Here is a 23,557-nt window from a genome sequence, read left to right on the forward strand (position 1 = left end):
TAAACTGAAAATGATGGGTTTATGGCTGCGGGGTCACAGTATTTGTGGTAAAAGTCGAGCAAGGTGCCAAATATGCACAACCCTGTCCCATGAGGTCCAAAACGGGAGACCAAACAGCAATGGGGTGATTTTTTTTAAAAGTTGACCTAAAAGTACTAGAAAAGCAGATTGCTCCGTATAAACAATGTGTAAATGATATATAGGGTGCTACATTAGTGAGATTTAAAAAAAGTATGAATGAACAATGATTAAGGGAAAGGGACCCAAGTATATCTCTAATACAGTGTGAACACCAAATAATAATTATAATAGTGACGTGTCTAGCTAAATGAGTGTAAAACTATTGGAGATATACTAGGGTCCCTTTCCCTTAATCTTTATTACCTAAAAGTATGTTTTCATTTGATTTGTCAAGTAAACGTTATTCCCTTTAAAGTCGTAATTCGTGACGTTTTTAACATGTTTGAAGTAGGGGGTCTTTGGAGCTGAACCCCGTTCATTTCAGCTTCGGGGACACCCTGCTTCCGGAGATACTTATCTCTGTTGGGGGTGCCGGGAGACGCTCCACTCGTCTAGCAGGGATCACGTAATGGCCATTTTTCACAGCTCTGCGGGCCAATAGGAAGCCGTGACGTCATCCGGTGCATCTACGTATTGGCCCGCGTGACGCGGGAGCTTTAAACATGGCAGAGATCCCGGGATCCCCTTTGGAGGACAGGATCTCTGGAAACTGAAATTAATGGCGTTCGGCCCCAGAGACCCCCTGCTTCAATATTGTGTAAAAAAAACAAGGGGGGGGGGGGGGGATATCATAGACGCATCATTGTTTAAGCAAAGATAAAAGAAGCAAATTGCCTTGTCCTTGTGTGTCAGCTGCTGGCTGATGACATCCTCACAAATACTGGAGGATGGGACCAGGTTGTGCAACTGGTAGAAAAGCTCCACACTCTTCTGATGGTGCTGTGGGGTCCCATCTCCCAACTGCTCCCACAGTGTCAAAGCCACGAGCTTTACCATATAAAAAAAAAATACAGCAAGTTAACAACAACAAAACACACAAGCATTTCGGACAATGAGAAAGAAATGCCAATTCCATTTAGTTTCTGAAATAGGATTTTTCATGATAATGGGAAAGATAGGAACAACCTCTTCTGCATCGACTGCATCGCTCTCCTAATCCCAACTAAGTGTTGGAGAGTGATGCAATTGCATTGTGAAGTAATAAAGTGCAGAACTGCCCAGAAAGTACAGTTCCGACAGCCTGGTAGATATGCAAAATAACAATGGCTGGAAAAACAAATCTCTAGGGCACAGTTAGGGTATTAATTGCCTCATTATAGAGTAGGGCTATTATTATTTTTTTGTCATTTCCATTTCAAGTTACCCTTTCTACATAAACCAGTGACTTTCAGTGTTTATAGTAACTTGTCCTCTAATGTCATTGTCGCACGTATTAAAACAGGGAGCTTACTGGGTTTCTATCCCCCCCCCCCCCCCACCCCCGGAGGCAGCTGCGGCCTTTACGGTCCTCAGAGCCGCAAGGTTTCACTTTTCAGCTGGCAGCACCGGGGACAGTAAATCTAGCCACATCTGTATATAATCTACTCATTCCATATTAGCAAGGGCACGTTCTTCAAACCACAGGTAAAGTGACAAGACAGGGAAAGTAATGCTTTGCTGGCGTCTCTTGCAGAGAAGGGGTTAAACATTACGGAAAGTGCACAGTCGCATCCCTACCTTGAAGAAATCGGTTTTCTCTGCCATGTATCTCAAATTGCCTTCAGTAAGAGGGGGCCTGATAACGACGGACACTCGCCCTTGGTTTGGGCTCAAAGGCTGCGTGGGCTCCAAGCTGCTGGTGTTCTCTCCAGCAACCACAGCGACAGACTGGGTCAACCCCACCAGGTCCATGACTAGTGATATGGCAATACTCTGAATGCTGAAGTCCACCGCTATGCTGCACGTGTTCATGAGAATCTGGAGCCACGTCGGGGGCTGCACCTGCTCACAGTCTGGTGGAGAGAGAACATAAACACAATTGGAATTGCTTTATCCAACTACATATAACAGTGATAGAGAAAAACAGAGAAACAGTGCTTCAAGAGTTAATGATGCTTTCTCTCTGCCTCTCAGAAAATCCTCCTGTTATTGTTGGCAGTGCCCGGCCTTTTTCTACATTTTCCCGTTTACATATACTGCAACAGTAAACCAAGAAGCCTCAATGTGTCCAATGATATAGTTCATTTCCAGATGTTTTTTCTTCGAATTATGAGTCATTTACAGTAGTTCAATCTTTTGGGCAATATACATCAAACCTGCAGCCACATCAAGGTAGCCCCTCTTCCCTGTTTTTCCCCCCACTTTGCGCATGTAGATTATTTCCCTGCTATTTTTTGGGTGGCATTCGTTTTTTTTACCCAGTTTTAACTGCCCTGTAGCTCACATATAGCACATAGTGCTTTTACATTTTAACCCCTAAGGCACGGCATACATTTCACACATTCCATGCTACTGTTTCCTCTTCTCTCTGTGCAGAGGAAGAAATACAGGACACCATATCACATGGGTAGTGTAGGAACCTGCTGAAAGGGATTACCGTGATGTGGTTGCATCTTAACATGTCTTGGCCAAAACATTCAACTAAATGACCCATACTTATGAAAAGAACAAACAGACCTGAACTAAATAACGTGTCATATTGGATGCACACTGGGGTTTCTTTGTTTACACTGTAAAATTGAGGTGACTTTCCCAGTAGCGCTTCAATTGGCACTACTAAAAATATAAATACATAGAATACTGTGGGCCTGGGTTTCAAGCTTGCTAAGATTGTGTATTTGTAATTGTACACAATATATAACCCTCCACAGCAGCAACTTATTTCAATACAATTTATAACATTAGGGCAGCAATGCCATTTGGAAAAAGAAAGTGGAGAAGAAAAAAAAACAAACCAAAAAAAAAACTGTATAAGTGAAACTTCTGAGGCCTCCACAGTCAGTTTCTTGTTGATCACTAATCCAAGTTAGAGAATCCTCGAGCATTTTTTTCTTTGCCACTTAGGATTCCCAGAAGTAAATGGGCCAATAGATGCTTTGTTTGAAAAAGTTGAAAGCATAAGAAAATATCCAAATCAGAGGCAGAGAAGGACAATTTCTTTGTAATAATATATATATATATATATATATAAACATATTTAACAGTATAGGTTATTGCCACAAAAATAAAAATAAAAAAAACATTCCCAGATGACAAAATGGCATGAACTTTAGCCAAATTGTATTCTAATAAAGCAGTCCTCTCCTGTGACTATCTCTGCGCCACCAAAAACTGCTGTCTATACCTGTACCAGTCTTCTCAGTATGAATCTCTGACGTTTTACTGCCTTCTGCAATGTAAACAGGGAAACTGGAACATTCGAGGAAGAGCTGGCACGCAGCGGTAAAGGCAGGGCGGTATTCCTTTGGCGCAGTTTGTTTGCTTGCTTTCTTCTCCTTAGGAATGTCTGGTGCAGGCGTCTCCCATTTTGTGGCATCTGTTTGCCCTTCTGCGAGGTCTCCGTGAAGATCAGCTGCAAGCGTTTGAGACACAGAATTCCCAGGCATAATGTAGAGGTGAATTAGTCTGGTCAAAAACTGTTGGAAATACTCTAGGCAGCACTGCATTGCAGTCTTTTGGGTCGATGTAATACTCCGGCTAGCTGTCCCATGAGGGTTTGTGGATGGACGTTGTACAACTGTTTCTTCGGACCCAACAGTAGACGCTGTTTCAGTTTCTGATGAAGTGCTACCTAACGGCAGACCAGCTGCTCCTTGACCATCGCTCAGCACCCTATCAATGTCATCAGCTCTGTCCGCCTGGTACTGCACAAACTCCGTGAAGCCACTCTCTGAAGACCGACTGCTTGGGGGGTTCTCACTATCTTCAAACACCTCGCCTGGGTTTTCAGATGAAACTGGAGACAGCTAAGAGAGAAGCAAATGACGAGATGAAGCATACTACAGTATCGATTGCATACAAATACAAGTTACTTTCTAATCTGCATGGCAATAAAGGGAAACAAACGACTTAACATGTCTGGAAAAATATATGTGCTATCACAGAATTGCCTTTCCAATAAGCAACACATGGAAATCAAAAAAGGTTTATTTGTAAACTAGCATTTTGCGGAGATGCCTCCTATGCAGCCTGCAACATACTGGGGCAGAGAGGCACTCCATTGCAGTTCAAAGGTAATCCCAAAATGGTCAGAATAGCTTGAATGTATAAAACATCTAAAAAGTGCAGAAAATCACCAATCCCTCCCCGCCTCATCCCCAACACCTCCCCACTGTTTTTATGGAAAGCAACCAAACATCCCTCAGTTCTTCCTCCCATGTAGACTTTCTATTCCATAGTTCACAGCCACTGCCTTTCGAGAACCAATCGTACTTTCTTTCCAGCCACCCCCTAGATCCATGTACATAATTTAGCATACAAATCCATGTATATTACTTCTATGTCACAGTCTTTTATGTTTCATTGTGCTGTGTGGCACAAGAAATAGGAATAGACGAGCCCTAGACATGCCATATCAAACGTTACCCGTTTATCGTCCCTCTCTTTACAGGAGCTATATTGTCCATTGGGAAACTGGAGAGTACTGTCAGTGCCTGCAGACAGAAGTGGAGGTTGAACCTTGCTAAGGATTTTTGAGCAAAGCCTTAGAGAGTCAGCCAGTTCCTTCAGGTGCAAAGCGTGGAGATGGCTTGTTAGAGCAGAAATCATCCTGAGCAGTAATTGAGGCAGGTGCTCTGTTTGTATTTCAATGTATGTCTCCTAAGCAAAGAAAGGAAAATATTAAAAACACAAATAATAATTGTTCCCATAATACACTTTGTAAATGTAATTGCATTACACAAACACTAAAAGCAAAAGCCCTCAGGCACATGCTACACTTTCACAGCGGCTCGTATGGAATCAAATACTAACATATTGAATGTGTGAACAAAAATACTCATACACACTTATTACACTGCAAGTTGTGCTACAGTCTGAAAGATCTCGGGAGGGCACTGGGGGAAAGAGATCTCGGGAGGGCACTGGGGGAAGAGATCTCGGGAGGGCACTGGGGGAAGAGATCTCGGGAGGGCACTGGGGGAAGAGATCTCGGGAGGGCACTGGGGGAAGAGATCTCGGGAGGACACTGGGGGAAGAGATCTCGGGGAGGGCACTGGGGGAAGAGATCTCGGGGAGGGCACTGGGGGAAGAGATCTCGGGGAGGGCACTGGGGGAAGAGATCTCGGGGAGGGCACTGGGGGAAGAGATCTCGGGGAGGGCACTGGGGGAAGAGATCTCGGGGAGGGCACTGGGGGAAGAGATCTCGGGGAGGGCACTGGGGGAAGAGATCTCGGGGAGGGCACTGGGGGAAGAGATCTCGGGGAGGGCACTGGGGGAAGAGATCTCGGGGAGGGCACTGGGGGAAGAGATCTCGGGGAGGGCACTGGGGGAAGAGATCTCGGGGAGGGCACTGGGGGAAGAGATCTCGGGGAGGGCACTGGGGGAAGAGATCTCGGGGAGGGCACTGGGGGAAGAGATCTCGGGGAGGGCAGTGGGGGAAGAGATCTCGGGGAGGGCAGTGGGGGAAGAGATCTCGGGGAGGGCAGTGGGGGAAGAGATCTCGGGGAGGGCAGTGGGGGAAGAGATCTCGGGGAGGGCAGTGGGGGAAGAGATCTCGGGGAGGGCAGTGGGGGAAGAGATCTCGGGGAGGGCAGTGGGGGAAGAGATCTCGGGGAGGGCAGTGGGGGAAGAGATCTCGGGGAGGGCAGTGGGGGAAGAGATCTCGGGGAGGGCACTGGGGAAGAGATCTCGGGGAGGGCACTGGGGGAAGAGATCTCGGGGAGGGCACTGAGGGAAGAGATCTCGGGGAGGGCACTGGGGGAAGAGATCTCGGGGAGGGCACTGGGGGAAGAGATCTCGGGGAGGGCACTGGGGGAAGAGATCTCGGGGAGGGCACTGGGGGAAGAGATCTCGGGGAGGGCACTGGGGGAAGAGATCTCGGGGAGGGAACTGGGGGAAGAGATCTCGGGAGGGCACTGGGGGAAGAGATCTCGGGAGGGCACTGGGGGAAGAAATCTCGGGAGGGCACTGGGGGAAGAGATCTCGGGAGGGCACTGGGGGAAGAGATCTCGGGAGGGCACTGGGGGAAGAGATCTCGGGAGGGCACTGGGGGAAGAGATCTCGGGAGGGCACTGGGGGAAGAGATCTCGGGAGGGCACTGGGGGAAGAGATCTCGGGAGGGCACTGGGGGAAGAGATCTAGGGAAGGGCACTGGGGGAAGAGATCTCGGGAAGGGCACTGGGGGAAGAGATCTCGGGAGGGCACTGGGGGAAGAGATCTCGGGAGGGCACTGGGGGAAGAGATCTCGGGAGGGCACTGGGGGAAGAGATCTCGGGAGGGCACTGGGGGAAGAGATCTCGGGAGGGCACTGGGGGAAGAGATCTCGGGAGGGCATTGGGGGAAGAGATCTCGGGAGGGCACTGGGGGAAGAGATCTCGGGAGGGCACCGGGGGAAGAGATCTCGGGAGGGCACTGGGGGAAGAGATCCCGGGAGGGCACTGGGAGAGAGATGGGCAGTTTCATCCTACGCTTAAGCTAGGCGTATGTTGTGGGTACTAGTAACGAATAACTAACTGTGCAAGTGTAATAGGGTAAACACACCACAAATATGTCACATTACAGGGATTTGATTGCACAACCCCATAACTTTACAACCCACTGCCTAACGCAGCAAAGCAGATCCCTTTGGCAATGCATGGGTTAATAGAAATGCTAGAGTAAAACAATTATTGAAAGCCCGTCCCAGTGTGTGGAAATACAGGTTTCCTCATGTAGTACGTGTCAAATGACTTGCTTAACTCAACCCTTTCCAATGTGGGTGTGGGTGTGGGTGTGTGTGTGAGACACACACTACTTGGGCTGTGTCTTGCATACAGTATACTTCATATTTAACCCCCAACTAATATTGTATAGCTCAAAATATGACATAACTTTGAATCCTCCGACACCCAAAGCATATACAGAGAGTAAATAGGAACACAAAGTCAAATGCAGTTGTGTGTTACTATGATTTGATGAAAAGGGGCTGCAATACAGTACCTGACAAATCACTCTCATACTTCTAGTAGGCTTTGAAATAAGAAAGCAAAAGATTGGAAAAGTGGAAAGACATACAAGGACAGGTTCAGCAGTCATTTTATTAAACATTGATAAAAAAGGCAATAATACATGCACAATACAGGAAATTTTTTTTTTTTTTAGTAACAGCTGATTAAAGCAGCGGGTTCCCATGTTTCTTTATTACCCGGATGGGAACCAGGGAGGCCGCTGGAGCTGACCGGTCCTAATTTCAGCTCCGGGGACCCCAAAAATACTTACCGTTGAAGGTAGCACGGGTAAAACCTGGCATCTAGATGCCCCTGCATGACGAGGGCCAATAGGAAACCGCAAAGGATTACTACAGGCCCGCCTGACTGGGGATATTTTAAACAACGCCATTTTGTTTCCTGTGGACGTGCTATCTTCAACGGAAAACATCTCGCCAACAAGGGGGCGCCAAGAGCTGAAAATAGTTTAAGGTCCACGGACCCCCTGATTTCCATCCTTGTAAAAAGGAGGGGTTAAAAAACACATCATATCGTAATGGCAGCCATTTTACGAGATACATGTAGGATACATAAAAACATACTGTATAGGAAGGCGGGTAAATGGCAAAAGTGTAATACTATCGTTAGTCTAATAGCTGAAAACGTTCTCACGTGTATGGCTGTTTCTGCTATCAGCCAAAGGGTTCATTTGAAAATAAATGATATTTTCGTTTAAAAAGATGTATTTGTTAACCTGGTGATGCGTGTTCCTTAACTACTCCGAAAGCAGCTAACTTCTAAAGTGCAGACCTGTCAATGCTCACTGATTTCCTGGGAGTGACTGACAGTCACTTTCAGGCAGGCTTCACTGGAGTCTCATTGATAAAAATGTGCACATTTGCAGTAAAATGCCATGTTTCTGGCCACAGATCTCGCTCAGTCTTTAGCGATTGACATCTCTGTAAGTGACTCCCAGGCCCCTATTCAATACGCTATGAAGCCGCTTCTCCATGCAAGGCAAACCTCCAAGCTCCACTCCCGTCACGCCATACTGAATAGGGGATCACAGGAAAAAATGCAGCCTCACTCGCAAAAGAAATGCTGAGATACAAGATCGCAGGGGCAAGTGACGGGACATTTTCCTGTGCTTGCCTAGATTTAGCAGCAAGAATGATGCAAGCCGCCCAATGTACATCGCCTGGACAATTATTCACCACAATGGATTATCCACCCCTGACTGGACAGATTGCTGCTTTAATGGATCAAAAGAACTATCTCAGAAAACAATCAATCTGTATAACTAATATGACAGCGGGATTGTAACTGTGGGGCTTATTTAAAGATGCTCTCTTAACTGACAAATGAGTGCAAGGAGTCACATTTTTGCAGCACAGAGCCGTAGGGCATCGTGCTCTTTAAATAAAGTCCCAGAGATGGTCATCAAATGTACTTATTTCTTCACTTAATTCATATAGGTGGTCAAGTGAGCTCTTACCAAAGACACTATATCCAACAAGAAATCCACCAACAAGCAGAAGTTGGTAAGCGGTAACTCAGACGGCTTACTACCATCGCTAGCTGATGTCTGATGTCTGGCGTGAAGTGTCTTCCTAAAGAGGGTAAATACAAAAAGAAGTCAATCATGGTACTGAATAGATCTCTAAATAGTTACTGATAGATTGTGGGGGGTTTTCTACATACATCAAGGAATGTCCTTTAAAAGCTTATTTAGATACAAGAAACTTCCATCCAGCTGAGAAATGTGTATACAAATCCAGAAGAGTACGTTGTATACAAGTATGTAGACTATAATACACATTTCTGTATGTGTGACACACACACACACACGTAAATGTGCTCTTCACAAGAGAGATGTCATTGAGTGTCAACATTTTGAGAAGAGCAAAATAAAGTTCAATCCGCCCTCTAGAGAGCATGTGTAAACACACACACACACACACACACACACACACACACACACACACACACACACACACACACACACACTTTAGATGCAGGTCTTGGTCTGAATCGTATTCATGTTCTAAAAGATAAAATCCCCAACAATTACAGGGATTGTAATACTTTGAAGAACATTGTCTTACTCTATAGCTTAGTTGACAATTCCCACAGCTGTGTTACTGCAATGTACAATAACCATGCCTATGGGCCAAATGCTAATGGTAGTAATATGTCTTCTGTGGTAGAGCTTTAGTGGTATTAAATAAAGGATTACTTTAATCCAATAAAAAATAAACCTACCTGCAGCATTCTTCAAACCAGCGAGCTATGTAATCCCACATGTAATAAGGCTCAAAGGAGTTAAACAGTAGGTTAGCGGTTTTGATTAGCTCTGCAGTCCTCTTGTTTTCTCTCAATTTACTTTCATAGGGAAAAAAAAAAGGATTGTGATTTATTTGAGAGTCTTATATGTCATAATATTTTGCCTTATACATTATGAACAATATATTGCACATAGAATTTGACAGGCACAATGGGCCCCGGCACCGAGGAACATACAGTATAGTCTAAGGCACAGGGAGACACATTGATGCAACCAAGATCACAAGAAGAATGGACAAAGGAATTTAAAATTGGTTCACCTGCTTCAAAGGCAATGTTAATTCCACTAATCTATTACTTAGCCCCAGATCCACAAGAGGGTGCTAAACCTTAGCACACCTTTACTCCCATTCAATTAAATGGGCGTAAAGGTGTGCTAACGATAAGCATCCTTTTCTGGGCCTTGGACCTTCCGTTTCTTCCAACATCTTTGTGGATATGGTGTGTGTTATGGGACGTTAGGCTCTCTCTGTATATCTGGAAAAAGGGAACAAGGTAGTATACACAGCACCAAGACAGCAATGTCTTAGTATAATCATTTAAGGTCAGTGCAGCTCAAAGGGGGTCAATAAAAATGAAAGGTCAATGCAGCCTCAATAGTAAAATAATCAACAGTCTACATAATGTGTGTGGATTTATTTCCCCCCCATAGCTCAAAATGTAATACTTAAGATGGAGAACCCTACACAAAACTTAAGTATTGATGAGATGAAAGGTATATAGGCTGTTTCCATAATTAAGAGAGCCGTCTAAAAGACAAATATCACATAATGTACTATTTAATAAGGAGAAAGCAAGCAGGTGTAAACTGATCAGTCCATATAGTAACTTTTACATGCATACAACTTTGTACCAAAACAAGCAGCCGTGACAGGACTATCATTTTAATTGTGTGGATACATGTACGCTGCACTTTAAACCACAACATTTGGAGAGTACTTTAGAACAGGGGTGGTCAAACTTTTACGTCTGCACCCCTTTGCCTGCTCTCCCCCCTACCCGATTGCCGGCGGTTTCTGACATCATGTTACGTTACCATGGCAACGCCACGTAATTTGACGCAGCATCGCCAGAAGCCGCCTTTCAGGTAAGTGAGTTACAGAGGCTTTGCGCTCCCTCCCCCGGCATTTAATTTAAATGCTTTGGGGAAGAGCGTAAGACCTCTGTAAGCGTCGTCCCCCCCATTTTGTGCACCCCTGCTTTAGAACATGAACTCCCTTATTGGCATATTGAGTTTATTAACGTAAGACACTTGAGACCTTTGGATCTCCATTCTCAAAGCAGAACAAGCTTTAGATAGTCAGAACTGCAAAGTCATACTCAATGTTGCTTTATGTTAAAGCATGCAGATTTTGAGAAGTGAGGTTCTGACCATGATATGTTGCTTACAGGGCATGTTTCCATTTCGCATGCTTAGATTTCACAACTCTATTGAATGTGCTCTGAAGTCTTCTTCTCCCTTGTCCAGGAAGTTTTAGGATCCATTCATTTGAATGGAGCGGAATTCTTCCAGAACAAGAGGAGGATGGCTTCACAGAATATTTAAAGTGGGCCAGTGGATTCTCAATGACCCAGCCTCCCGGGAACTCACCTGCTAAGTTGAGCAGGGTCTTTGCTAAAAGGAGCCTGTGCCTGAAGATCAAGCTCTGCTTTGCACTGTGTATACAAGGTCCTGAACACTTCTATCAGCACGTCTTCCAGAATCGCAGGACCTAAATACAAATACCAAGCCTCCATGAACAAAGTCCCATCACCAATATACACTGTGACATGTGCAGTGTATACATGGTTTAGAAAAGACTATACGACGACAGCAACTATATATTGCATATATATATATATATATATAAAAACACAACTGTATAAAGGACAACATTTTGGGCAAAAGCCTTTTAACAAGAATATATTTGGGACTGTATTTTTTGCCAATATTTATTATATGTTTTCACGTTATATGTATTATTCAATATATACAATTTTTGATCAGAAATATATACAGTTCATGTATTTTCTAAAGCAGAAATAGTGAGAATTTTCCTTTATACACTTTTCTATTTGTTATTATAATACCCTGGGAAGGAGGTATTTCTTAAGGGTTTTTGAGCCACAGCCAACTATTCATTGAGAATGCATTAGTTATATAGATTTGGCCCTGTTTCTTTTACGTCCCTGGGGATGTCGCGTGTGCTTACTATGTATATGTTTTGCAGGTATGCATGGTTTGCTATAATGCTACAAGAGCCGAAACAAAGGTACAGTATTAATGTTTATTTTGGAGCACATACATTGGAACACCATTTGATGGGAGATCAGTGTATATACCAAGGTGACGGAACCAATGTTATGCAACCAGTCAATTATTTAACCCATTAACAATAACAGTGGGAATATTAACCCCTGGGGAAGCAGAGGCCAACTATCTGCATATGTCTAGCCATAGTGGTTATAGGGGGGCCAATACTCAAAAGGTATTTGAAGATTTGTAATAGAGCAAAAATGTAATCAGATCATTGATATTTTTACCTAGCTCGGGCTTGTCCAGTAGACTTATAAGAATACGAAATGGCTTCAAGTCTTGTACTGGTGGACTCTCTCTGCTGAGTTCTTTCCCTTGTAGGATTCCGACCATCGCCTGCACCAAGAGCATACAGCAATTATTAATCATAGCACGTTAACATACATACACGTCTGTTTATTGGGACCGCTCAGAAAATTAAGCATAGAAAAAGGGTAGGACTAGCTATAGCCTATTTGAAAATCTAGTTTTACAGTCCTAAAAATAGGATACTTGTAACCGCAGAATAGAGCTCACAAAAGTAAAATGATATATTCATTTTAAAAGTAACCTAGGACATTGTGACACTGTCTTCAAATACAATGAAGGTACTAATTGATAACCAATATATTGCATTTTAACCCTGCTTGCTGTGTAAAAGAGCACTCAAACAGATCCATATTACTAGGAGTGTGCTGGGTTAGTACTTTATTATATACATTATATTATATCTGATATAATGAATAAGAAACAGGCAGGTCCTGTTTTGTGTGGCTTACAAAGCATATTTGTAGGAAACAAGTTTATATATTATATATAAAAAAAAATGAATCCCTGCACAGCCAAAGAGCCAGAATTCCCCCTCTATTTCTACATTAAAAAAGGATCAGTTCCACTTTAATTAATTTTTTAATAACGGTGGAAACTGCACGGTCCCGAGTGGTCCCCCTGAGCTAAACATCTCCTTCTTCCCGAGATACTTACTGGTGAAGTTACTCTGTACAAAACTCCCTCAGGGGCATAAAATGGCTGCCAACCTCAGGCCAATAGGAAGCGGCAACATCATCGGTTGTGGCTTCCTATTGGATGGCCATTTAATGCCCCATTACAAACCAGGAAGTAACACCGGCAACTTCGCCAGTAATGATCTCCAGAACTGGAGGGTCCCCCGGAGCTGAAAAGAATGCGGTTGAGCTCCTGGAGGACCCCCCTCCTTCCTCTAAAAGAAAATGGAGGTTAGTCAGGGTGGATTGCTCCTTTAAGATAATGGCCTTTATGTTGCATTCCTTTTTCTACACTCCCCATCACAGTCCAGTTTCTAGTTGAATGCATTATTTCTACAGCAAGTGTAAATGGATGTGGATGCATAAAATGTAGGTATGATGTGTGTAACATGACGTTCAGGGAGCAGTGTACATGGACGGGAACATATTAAGTTACTCCGCCATTTTCTAGAGAATTTGATCCAGCATATTTTTATTTTGAAATTAGATTTTAGAAACACAAAATGGGCAGTACAAGAATAAATAAAAGTGAATGCCACTTCACTAGCAAGTAGTGCTGCTATAAAATGTAAAACCAGCACTAGCATGGAATAGATAGAAATATACAGGTACCTGGACTAAGAGTTCCTTGGAGAAGGTATTAAAATAGTAGATGGCATGTTCCTCAGGATTGCTTTGCCTCGTGCTCCTTGGTCCTACAACAGCCCCGTTGTTATCAAAACCTTAGAACAAACGAAATTAAGTCACACGCGTGTCCCAATCAGCCGCTTCTGGCATTAAAAGAAAATCCAAGTACTGAGAACTCACCAAATGTGTAGTTTCCATAATGCCAGCAAGAGAGAGACCATGTCACAGTTTAACAAGAGAACTACTGGCTATTCTTCACATGTAAAACATTAGTCTATTAATTCCTGTGCTGATGTAGAAGCCGCAGTCTTTCAGAACACATTTAGAGCTACGAGATATACCTGTTACAACAGCGCTGTAGGCTCATGTGCGACTGATCAATTCTGATTGTTAAAGCCTCACATTTTAAGATTTCCAAATGCATTGGCGCTGGATGATAAAGGGGTTTGAATATTTACATTAAGCGTACAAAGACAATATTTAATTTCTTTACACTTTTGCGAAGAATGGAAAAAAAGCTTTTCATGTTTAACGATATTATAAACTGTGACTAGTTTCACTGATGATGATTTTAACCTAAAAAAATTGCCTTAATGAGAAATCAAAGCAACTCACGTGTAAGGCTGCGTCCCCGCTAGCGCTGAGCTTGCGGCGGTTACTTACATATATAGATATATTTAAGTCCCCACTCACACTGTGCACACGCGCTCGTGCACACACGCTCTGCGCTTAGGTAAACAAAAACGTTCTACTGTACTTTCCAGCTCGCTCAACTACCCACAATCCCCCCCGCGCGCACATGCAGGACACCCGGCGCTCAGTGCCAGCGGTGACTCAGCCTTACAGGAACGCAGAAAGTCACATCACAGATACTTTAATGGAAAGATACCGTCTAATTACGAGCAGCTTATGAAACGCTACGCCCCAAGATGACATTCACACACAGAGTATGCAGCTATTTTTTCATATTTCAAATGTTTTGTTTTACACGATTAACGGAAATGATTACTGGACATAAAGTTACTAGCTTTTAAACACAGGTACAATGTAAAGCATGTATATCTATTTTTATTATTATTTTATAGGTTGATATAATTAGTACCCTGCTAGGAGGACACGCTGCTGAACTGTAACTCGAGAAAGGAAGTAAGAAGCCTCTGTTTGCAGAAGACCTAGCAAAGTATTGCCGTGTGAAGAGTGACTTATCCCTCTGCCAGCCAGGATGTAAAAGAGCTACTTCATATCTGCTCCAGTTAATAATCATGTCTCGGGCACAAAATAAAATCCTTTGCAAACCCTCCCGGAGTGGGATGAGATGACCTATTCTACCTTGGTACAGAACTTTAAATCCAAAGCTGGAGGCTGTTTGGCCATTTAGATTATCATGGACTCTGGAAATAAAATAACGTGGGTGCAGCACGTCCAATCCACACCACATTTTACATTAACAAAGTGTCAACACCAAAGTTTGTTTGCGAGCTTTCACTTAAATAGATGGAACATTTAAATTGAAGGCAAATAAGAAGCACTTGGCCCAGCTTGCCTGCTCCCTTTCCTATCTGCTGGGAATCCTCAGACCCTATATGATCCCATGGGTTCCTTCATACTACAACAACCACAACAACAACAACAACATCATGTTCTTGTATAGCGCTGCTAGTTTTACGTAGCGCTTTACAGAGACATTTTGCAGGCACAGGTCCCTGCCCCGTAGAGCTTACAATCTATGTTTTTAGTGCCTGAAGCACAGGGAGATAAAGTGACTTGCCCAAGGTCACAAGGAACCAACACCGGGAATTGAACCAGGTTCCCCTGCTTCAAATTCAGTGCCAGTCAGTGTCTTTTCTCACTGAGCCGCTCCTCTCATATTGAGCAGAACCTCTGCCAGTTCTGCTGTGAGGCTATTCAGGAATCTACCACCCTTTCTTAGTACTGATAAGAGCAACAAGCACATGACAACAAAAAGGCGAAGGGAACCTGCCAACCTCCAGCTTCAGAGCATCAACCATGTTCTAGCGCTTCTGTGAAATAGTCTTCCCTCCTTAACCTTGTTGATACTCTATCAATACTTCACCTCCTCTACATGGATTTGCAACACACTCTGAATGCTAGAGGGGATTACATTTGATAGGAGCAAAAAAGCGTTGTTTGTTTGCGATGAATAATTTCTCATTTGCTTAATCTTCCATAGCTCATTTACATAGAGAATGCTGCAGCACTCTGTGCAAACATTTCTTCACACGGTGTGAAAGACTGCTGGCAGAGAGCATTCTGGGTATGGACATGCAAGAGGAAATCTAGAACTCTCTTTAGCTGCAAACCTCTGATTAGGCAGCTTGAACATTTCAGTCGGCTGTAAATCACAGAATACGCAGCTTAACATTGGCATGGAAATGGATCAACCAACAGACCATCTCAAAAACATCTCTCCCCATATCCGTTAGGCATGACCAGTTTGCCTACAGGTAAGTCAACTTCTTAGCAAATGTGAGAAGTGATCTGATGTGATCTGTTTTAATGAAACATTTTTTTCTTTTCAGTCAGAAAACATGGTTCAAGGAGTGCCAGCTTTCTGTGACCTTGAGCAAGTCACTTTAATCTATTCCCTGCCGTCAGGCCACAAACACTCAATTGCCCGTTTTTAATATGCAGCACCGAATTCGGTGTCGGTGTAACAAATTAATCTGGTTGTGACTCTAGTTGCGGGTAGAAAACATGGCACAGGGATGAAAATGATGATAAACTTACCAAGAAGCCACGCGTAAAGTCTCCGATTCAACGACATGTCTCTGCGTAATACCACACGCAGTGCCGCCGACAGGATACGGATCATGTCAGGACGAGTCGCCTACACAAACACATTGAGAAGGCAATGTAACTGGCACCGATGTGACTGGTTAACCTGAACAGTGCTGTAGAGGTCATATCTTATTAGCCCTGCGACCATACAGAAACACCGTTTCATCTCTGTTCACTGATCACAATGGATTATCCTACATGACCTTACAGCATGGAAGGAGGTGAAGGCTCAATATCACAGAAACATGAAGCTTGTGATAACACCGTAGAAAAGAGGACACTCAGGAAATCCTTTGGTAGTTCAGTCCCGAAAGAAAGGCTTCTCACATAAAAACACATCATCATTTTAAATAAGGAACAGTTTGTGATCTGTTACCCACTTGAGCAGTATTATAACATAAATGAGTAAATACTAAAAGCGGTTTCTTTACAGTAACAGGAGAATTTAAAAAAACTTAAACTTTAGCCCTACAGCCGATATAAAAGGGAAAAACAAATATAAATATTTCTAAAACATTACACATTAAGAAGCAAAGACCACTGTACATGCTTCGGTTTAATGACATTTATTGGCTATCTATTGGCTATCTATTTGGTGCTTTCTATGCCTAGCAAAGTTGCACAATAAAAAAAACAAAAAAAAAAGTTTGTCGTTCCCATCCTGCGGTTTAATGTATGAACTAACCTTGTAGTACTTGCACATTATGCTTCAAATTTACAAAACGTTGCTTGGCCATAAAATATGTTATGACCAATCCCCTTTGATGGCCCGCAAAGTGACTTCCCGATTAGTAATTCTGGGCCTCTCACTTGAAGACAGAGCATTCCATACAGAAGTGTCCCAATTTCTTGCCTGTGGGGCTTTAATACCTAGTCACTCATTTTCTAATTACAGAGATTATTGGTATTCTGCAGCAAGAGGCGCCAAGATTACTTTTTATGAAGAATTACCTCTCCCATCATCATGCCCACTGAACCGGACATATGGCCAGGGGGCTTCTACGATTACATCACCAAGATCTTGGAAGCAGAAAAAGAACGGATGACTAACAAGTTGGCTACACAATGGATTTAACCTGGCAGCTGCGTTGGCATGTTTACTTTCATTAACAGTGGTTAAAAAAACCAGGGTGGTTGTTTCATTTGTATTTATATAGTGCATAGTAGCACACAAAGCACTTTACAGGGGCTACCAGGATGGAGAAACAAAACCCTCCCCACAGGCATTCACATCAAAAACACATTGCAGTGTGTTGCAATGGTCATTTGAGATGATCAGAAGGCTAGATACCTGACTCAGGTGGAAGGGAAAGCAGAAGAGGATAAGATCGAGCGTGCTTCTCTGAACCAGCACACTGGAGTCCTGCACAGACGTACTCACAGCCTCCACCTGAAAAACACAACCAGTAAATTGCTGACAAACAGCTTGGAAGAGCTTGGATCTCATGTTCTTAGAGTATTAGTATTTTTTTTTTTAATCACTTAAATGTTATTGTATTTTCAAATATTGCAAATAATAGAAGAAATCACTAAAATTGTGTAACATCAAATGTACCACGTTATATCCTATTCTAAACATCTATTGCAGAATAATAAAGTATTAACAGCAATATTACTAGACCGATAAAATCAACAAATAGCTGCAGTACGTGAACAGTAAAAAACCTCCATAAAAATAAAACTAATTAGAATTACAATTGTTAAGATAACAAACAATGAAATAAAAGCTAACATTTTTATGAGAATAAAGGGGACTATTTTTAAATTAGTAAAAAAAGAGAGACCACATTTTTGAGGGGGTTTGATATTTTTCCACAGCTTAGTAATTATAATTATAGCAGCTACTGTTAACAAACCAAACATTAATAATAATTAATGACATCTTTGGACATTCCCACCAAATGGGCAAAAAAGAACCTAACTGCATTCTCTCCGGCATCTATCAGAATTTTGGGATTAGTAATAATTTGTATTGTGAATCTCCATTTAGAAAATACATATATGAAAAAATTAGATGTCGCCAAAAAAGAAAGCAGGTTTCCTAGGAAAAAGTCAAATTTAGATATTTTTCCTAAGCTTTCATGTAAGGGGTTTCCAAGCCACATTCTGGATAGATTAGTTTGTTATAGTACATTTATACTTTTGTTGATATTAAACTCTGCAAAGATTTGAGACGAGCAAGTTAAGGTGATTTTATTATGCAGAGCTTCAATGTATATGTCCAGTCAAAACCATATTGATTCTTGTTGCGGCCGCAGGGTGAATCTGAGGCTGGACAAATGCTCGGATGCATAGGAATCTTGGCTTCAATTCAGCACACAATTAAAATATATCCATTCAGCATAACAGAACAAATTAAACAGTAGTAAATACCTGGAGTTCTTGTGTAGAGCCCTTGGCATCAGGCTAATACCAGTCTAATGGCACTCCAAGTCTGTCTAGCTTCAGACAGCTGTGTTTTGAAGCCTGTTCAGTGAGTGCACCCTGCTCTCAGGTAGCCCTAACTCAAAGCCCGACAGACTACAGGTATGTACAGTAGTCACAGTGCAGTCCAGGGTAACAGGACTTTGCCAGTTCTGCAGAGTTTTTTCCCCCTCAAAGTTTAATACGTTGTGGATCCCAATTACTAGAATCTTCACACTCCATATATTAATCTCTATAAAGAATGCTCATGTTGGCACAAGAAGATGTAAAATAATCTCCATTATAAATATGCAAACAATATGGGGGGGGGGGGAAGTGAAAGATGTCAAAGAGATAAATCATGTTAATGTACTGTAGAGAGTGTGACATGGGAATGGGAGTGGGGGCATACAAACTAAACGGTGTAATTGGGGAAACCAGACAATATAAGCACACTTTGCTTAAACACATACATTAATGACATGCATCAGCCTGAAAACCGTAAATATATGTACATGAGTAACAGAAGTGTCAATCATTTACGCCAGTGAAGAAATAGGTTGTGTGCCTTCATCAGAAATGTGAAAATGGTAGAGAAGATCTTAACTATGCCTGAGAAACCTGTCAAAGCAGGCTGCAAAACCCATTACCATTAGCTCGATGTCACTGCCAATGATATATAGCTGGTCCTCCATGGAAAGTTTCCTATTTAGATGTGAGAGCACGTAGGTGATCCCAGGCAATCGCACTGCGGGGCTGGTGAGGAGACTTCCCCAAAGAGCACTGTAAAAAGCAGACTGCTCCACTGCGGAGGCCACTTTCTCCAATAGTGTGTTGGTTCTATAGGAAAACAATGAAATAAGACAAATCATGCTTCTATGTACTGTATGTATTATACACGTTAACATGCCATGCATTGACTTGTCATCCGATTCCATAACATACACAGAAATCTAGCAAAAGTAGATGCAATAATTACTTTGCAACAGGAGGTACAGTACATGCAAGTTTACAGCATTTAACAATCAAGCTTTTTATTTCCCCCCATCAGAATCCATTTTGGTGGTGGGGAAGAGACATGGGTGTTTGGCCACGACGTGGCAGGAATAGTGGTATCCAATATTTAATATTCCATATCTGGAATATGGATTCTAGTAGAGTATATTAAGATGTCACATTCAGTGCTGCTTGAAGGTGCTGTTTTTATACCAACATCTGACAACCAGAAAAGCTAAACTGTTATAATTGTGTAACTGTTTGCCACGACAATGTCAAACAACTTCTATGGTTCCTGGTCATTATTGATCTCTGCAGCATTGGGGCAGGTTAGGTCTGTAGAGGAGAAGTACTTGGTGGGCACAGGTACTTGAAAGTGGAGAGAATATGGATAATGCTGTGGCAACACACAGAGCCTTTGTTTTAACAGTTATATGGGAACACTAAATTCACTAGGACAACAGTACAGCAATTTCTATAGGGGACACTTTGTATGTATAATTGTATTTATATATCGCCAACCATGTACGCAGCACTTTACACCATTACAATAGGAGGTAAATAATGTACATTACACACATTGGGAATAAGTGCAACAGATTATGGTCAACATAAGACAAAAGGAGGCCCTGCCCCAAACTATGCCGAGATTGGAATAAATATCTTAGTAATAAAAACAGTAGAAAACGTAACATGTACTGTAAATTGGCACACGTGTGAGCTACTTTAGGAATATGGATATAACGTAATTAGGAGCTAAAGCGATTTTTTGTAAACAAGGCCTGTAATGTGCATTCGGTATAAAACGAAAACTTTAGCAGTCACTTACCGGTCATAGTATTCAGAGCCCTCCTCCAGGCCGGGGAGAATTCCAGTCAGCAGTCCTTGCAAACCTGGTTTTAAGGTCTTACCTAGAGGTAGGTAATAAATCTCATACAGACTAAGTAACACTGGTTTGACAGACATTGCGGCATTCGTAAGAAGAGGGAAAAGGCCAGAGCTGGAAAAGAAAGATAACATTAATGTACAACTGCAGCAGGGAAATATTTAATAATAGCCACATACTTTGTTGAGTGGTAATTGTTAAAGGGGGAGGGTGTGAAAATAGAATGTGTAACGTGACAGTACTACTTGTTTTAATCTATTAAGGTTTAAAGGGTTAAATAAAACACAGAGCAATATATTATTTGCCACGAAAGCCTTTTGGTATTTTTGGTGGCAGTGGCCTGCAGATACACAAAATGGTAGTGGTGCGTTGACCAACATTTAGCTGGTCAGCTGCAAGTACTTGAAAATGAAAGTTACACTGTCAAAAACTTGCAAACGATCAAATAAGGGACACAATGTGCTTTTGTGTTATTAAACAAAATAAAAGTGCTTCTATGGGGCATGCAGGATGAAGGTTTGCAGGATGCACAGTAGAAGGTCTGCAGTATCTATATGACGGGGTGGAAGGGAGTTGGTACACAACAGGTGAAGGCCGCGATTATAATACCGGTGTGCACACGTGAAGCATGCACTGCAGGCATGGCGTCACGTGAGCGGTGCCCTCACCGGCTGAACCGCTCTCGTGACGTGGGAAAAAAAACTATTTGAATTGTATTTTCAAAATTGGCGGTCGCGGTCACTCTGCACGCTCGTGCACACTATGGGTGGCCTCATTAAGGAACGCACATGTGTTTGTGGTGCGCGCCTGCACTATAAACGTGACCTTAGAAGATGTGAAGGGACTATAGAAGGTCTGCCTCACTAATATCATAATTGGAGTACAGAGTTAATATATTCAAACACTAAGTCAATTTAAAACTCACAATAAGACTATTTCCTGCGCATTATCTTTAAATCACAAGTCGTCTCAACAATATTATTGTGCATTGAATGCTGCTTCCCTCCAATATGGCTAATTTTAGCAGAGAGGGATCTTCCAGGCAGCCTGTGCTAAGCATGGATCTGCAGTACAATCCAAGCTGTGAGTTCAAGGTCTGACTATACATACTATACTACTAAGTAGAGAAGAATGGTGGAGCACAGCTAGAAAAAATAAAGGGCTGGAGGCTTGTGGCAAGTTGAAAAATGCTTTAATCTAATGCATAAGTAGACCGGGCTACAAACAGATAGGTTCTCTAACGCGTTTCGCGCTGTCAAAGCGCTTTGTCAAAGAGTAACCTTGGTGTGCATGAATCACTCATTTATAGATGCTGAAATGCGGAAGTATGTTCGCGCCAAAAAGCACCCCCTGATCACGTGGTCAGGTGTAATTACGGGTGCCTATAGGATTGAAACAACCTCCGCAATATCGAGCATGTAAAAGGAGAACAACAGTATTAAAAACCCAAATATCCACCCACTTGCTGAGTCTCTACCTTGTCAGCTGCTTCCCTGTCACCCAGATATTTGGGTTTTTAATACTGTTGTTCTCCTTTTACATGCTCGATATTGCGGAGGTTCTTTCAATCCTATAGGCACCCGTAATTACACCTGACCACGTGATCGGGGGGTGCTTTTTGGCGCGAACATACTTCCGCATTTCAGCATCTATAAATGAGTGATTCATGCACACCAAGGTTACTCTTTGACAAAGAGCTTTGACAGCGCGAAAGGCGTTAGAGAACCTGTTTGTAGCCCGGTCTACTTATGCATTAGATTAAAGCATTTTTAACTAGCCACAAGCCTCCAGCCCTTTATTTTTTCTAGCTGTGCTCCACCATTCTTTTCTATTTGGATTTACCTGCACCGGAAGGAGGCACGCTGAATTTCTCCAGGACCTGATGACTCGTGAGTTTATTGACTATATCTTCATTGCAGTGCATATTGTGTATGGCTATATACTTGCTCATGCCTAGGGATTGAGGTGTGTTGCCCCATTAGTGGGTGTGGGGTGTGCTCTCTTCATTGAGTGCCCATTTCACACACTCACTGTGGGGCTGCTGTACCATTATATTGATATCCTACACTATGGCTACAAGGTGAGCATTCAAGCCCATTACTGCACATGCATTCATCTGAAGTTTAACTCTCTCCTGGATTTTAATGCTATATTGCAAACATCACCCAGACATTAGTAGCACCTATCAGGGATTCATTTCCCACATCTACTATACTATACTACTATACATGGAAAACAATGGAAGATATTGTTTTAAAGGTCTGTTACCTGTACAGAAAGAGGTCTTTGGCCAAACGCTTTTGTCCAATAATTTTGAAGATAATTTCGTAGGTTTCCAGTGCTTTCCTGTGGACGCCCCCTGGTAATGCTGGGTGAAGGCATTGTGCCAGCCGCTTACCTATGGTTAACTTTTTAGGAACAACTTGATACTTTGCATTGTTCTGTAAGACCTGACAAGAAATAATAACCCCTTCAGTGAGTGAAGACTTTAGTCAGATTTTCAGCACTAGTTTGAGGAAAATTAATATTAACACAAAAAGCAATTTACAAATGATGTCATATTCCAATTATACTTATTGTTCTTGTTAAGTCATAGTCCTCAAAGAACCTGCCTGATATACGCCCAAGCTGGAGGAGTTAGTGAGAGTATGATTAGACAGGTAATGCTGTTATGATTGTATTACTATTATATTAGGCCAAATTTGTTTGAATCTGTTTGTATTTTAACCTTTTAGCTGATTCAGCTGACATTTTTTGTGGCATTACAAGGTCATTATAGTTCAAAATGAAGAACAATCAGGTGGTTTGGATCCGTAATGTTCCAAAGCTTTAGCCTGTAATGAATTATATTTAATAAGGATATCACTTTTATGATTGGACAGGTAGTGCCCAAAAGTTTCCCTACATAACTCATAAAATGTGTATGTGCTTTATCAGTCCATACAAAACACTAACGTTCTTAGGTTTCAGAAATAAATATAAGCATGGAGGATTTATGCCTCTCGAATATCCTGATGCTTCTCATCTGCAAGGACTCGGCTGAAAAGCCACCGAAACTCTAACTTATACCACGACCGGTAGGCTATATTTCCGGTCTTGG

At 42.4% G+C, this 23,557-nt stretch overlaps 1 protein-coding gene across 5 annotated transcripts in view; it reads right to left on the reverse strand.

Annotated features, from left to right (window-relative positions):
• The window catches only part of DOP1A (DOP1 leucine zipper like protein A), a 75,803-nt gene that overhangs the window by 37,780 nt on the left and 14,466 nt on the right, over positions 1–23,557 (reverse strand). For 3 of the 5 annotated variants that reach the window (XR_012801162.1, XM_075597931.1, XM_075597932.1), the window contains 15 exons: positions 22,726–22,907; positions 20,401–20,571; positions 19,226–19,415; positions 17,464–17,562; positions 16,122–16,221; positions 13,359–13,468; positions 11,991–12,099; positions 11,059–11,179; positions 9,387–9,506; positions 8,620–8,734; positions 7,138–7,167; positions 4,585–4,818; positions 3,344–3,965; positions 1,738–2,012; positions 856–1,008 (listed from right to left, as the gene is read on the reverse strand). Coding sequence is in view for 4 of the 5 variants with exons in the window: in XM_075597931.1 (XP_075454046.1) it covers positions 856–1,008; positions 1,738–2,012; positions 3,344–3,965; positions 4,585–4,818; positions 7,138–7,167; positions 8,620–8,734; positions 9,387–9,506; positions 11,059–11,179; positions 11,991–12,099; positions 13,359–13,468; positions 16,122–16,221; positions 17,464–17,562; positions 19,226–19,415; positions 20,401–20,571; positions 22,726–22,907 (2,631 nt within the window). In the remaining variant the exon portion in view is untranslated. The remainder of the gene's footprint in view (positions 1–855; positions 1,009–1,737; positions 2,013–3,343; positions 3,966–4,584; positions 4,819–7,137; positions 7,168–8,619; positions 8,735–9,386; positions 9,507–11,058; positions 11,180–11,990; positions 12,100–13,358; positions 13,469–16,121; positions 16,222–17,463; positions 17,563–19,225; positions 19,416–20,400; positions 20,572–22,725; positions 22,908–23,557) is intronic. The other 2 variants (XM_075597933.1, XM_075597934.1) reach the window with 2 other exon arrangements.

This window comes from Ascaphus truei, chromosome 4 (genome assembly GCF_040206685.1).
Source record: "Ascaphus truei isolate aAscTru1 chromosome 4, aAscTru1.hap1, whole genome shotgun sequence".
Classification (NCBI taxonomy): Eukaryota; Metazoa; Chordata; class Amphibia; order Anura; family Ascaphidae; genus Ascaphus; species Ascaphus truei.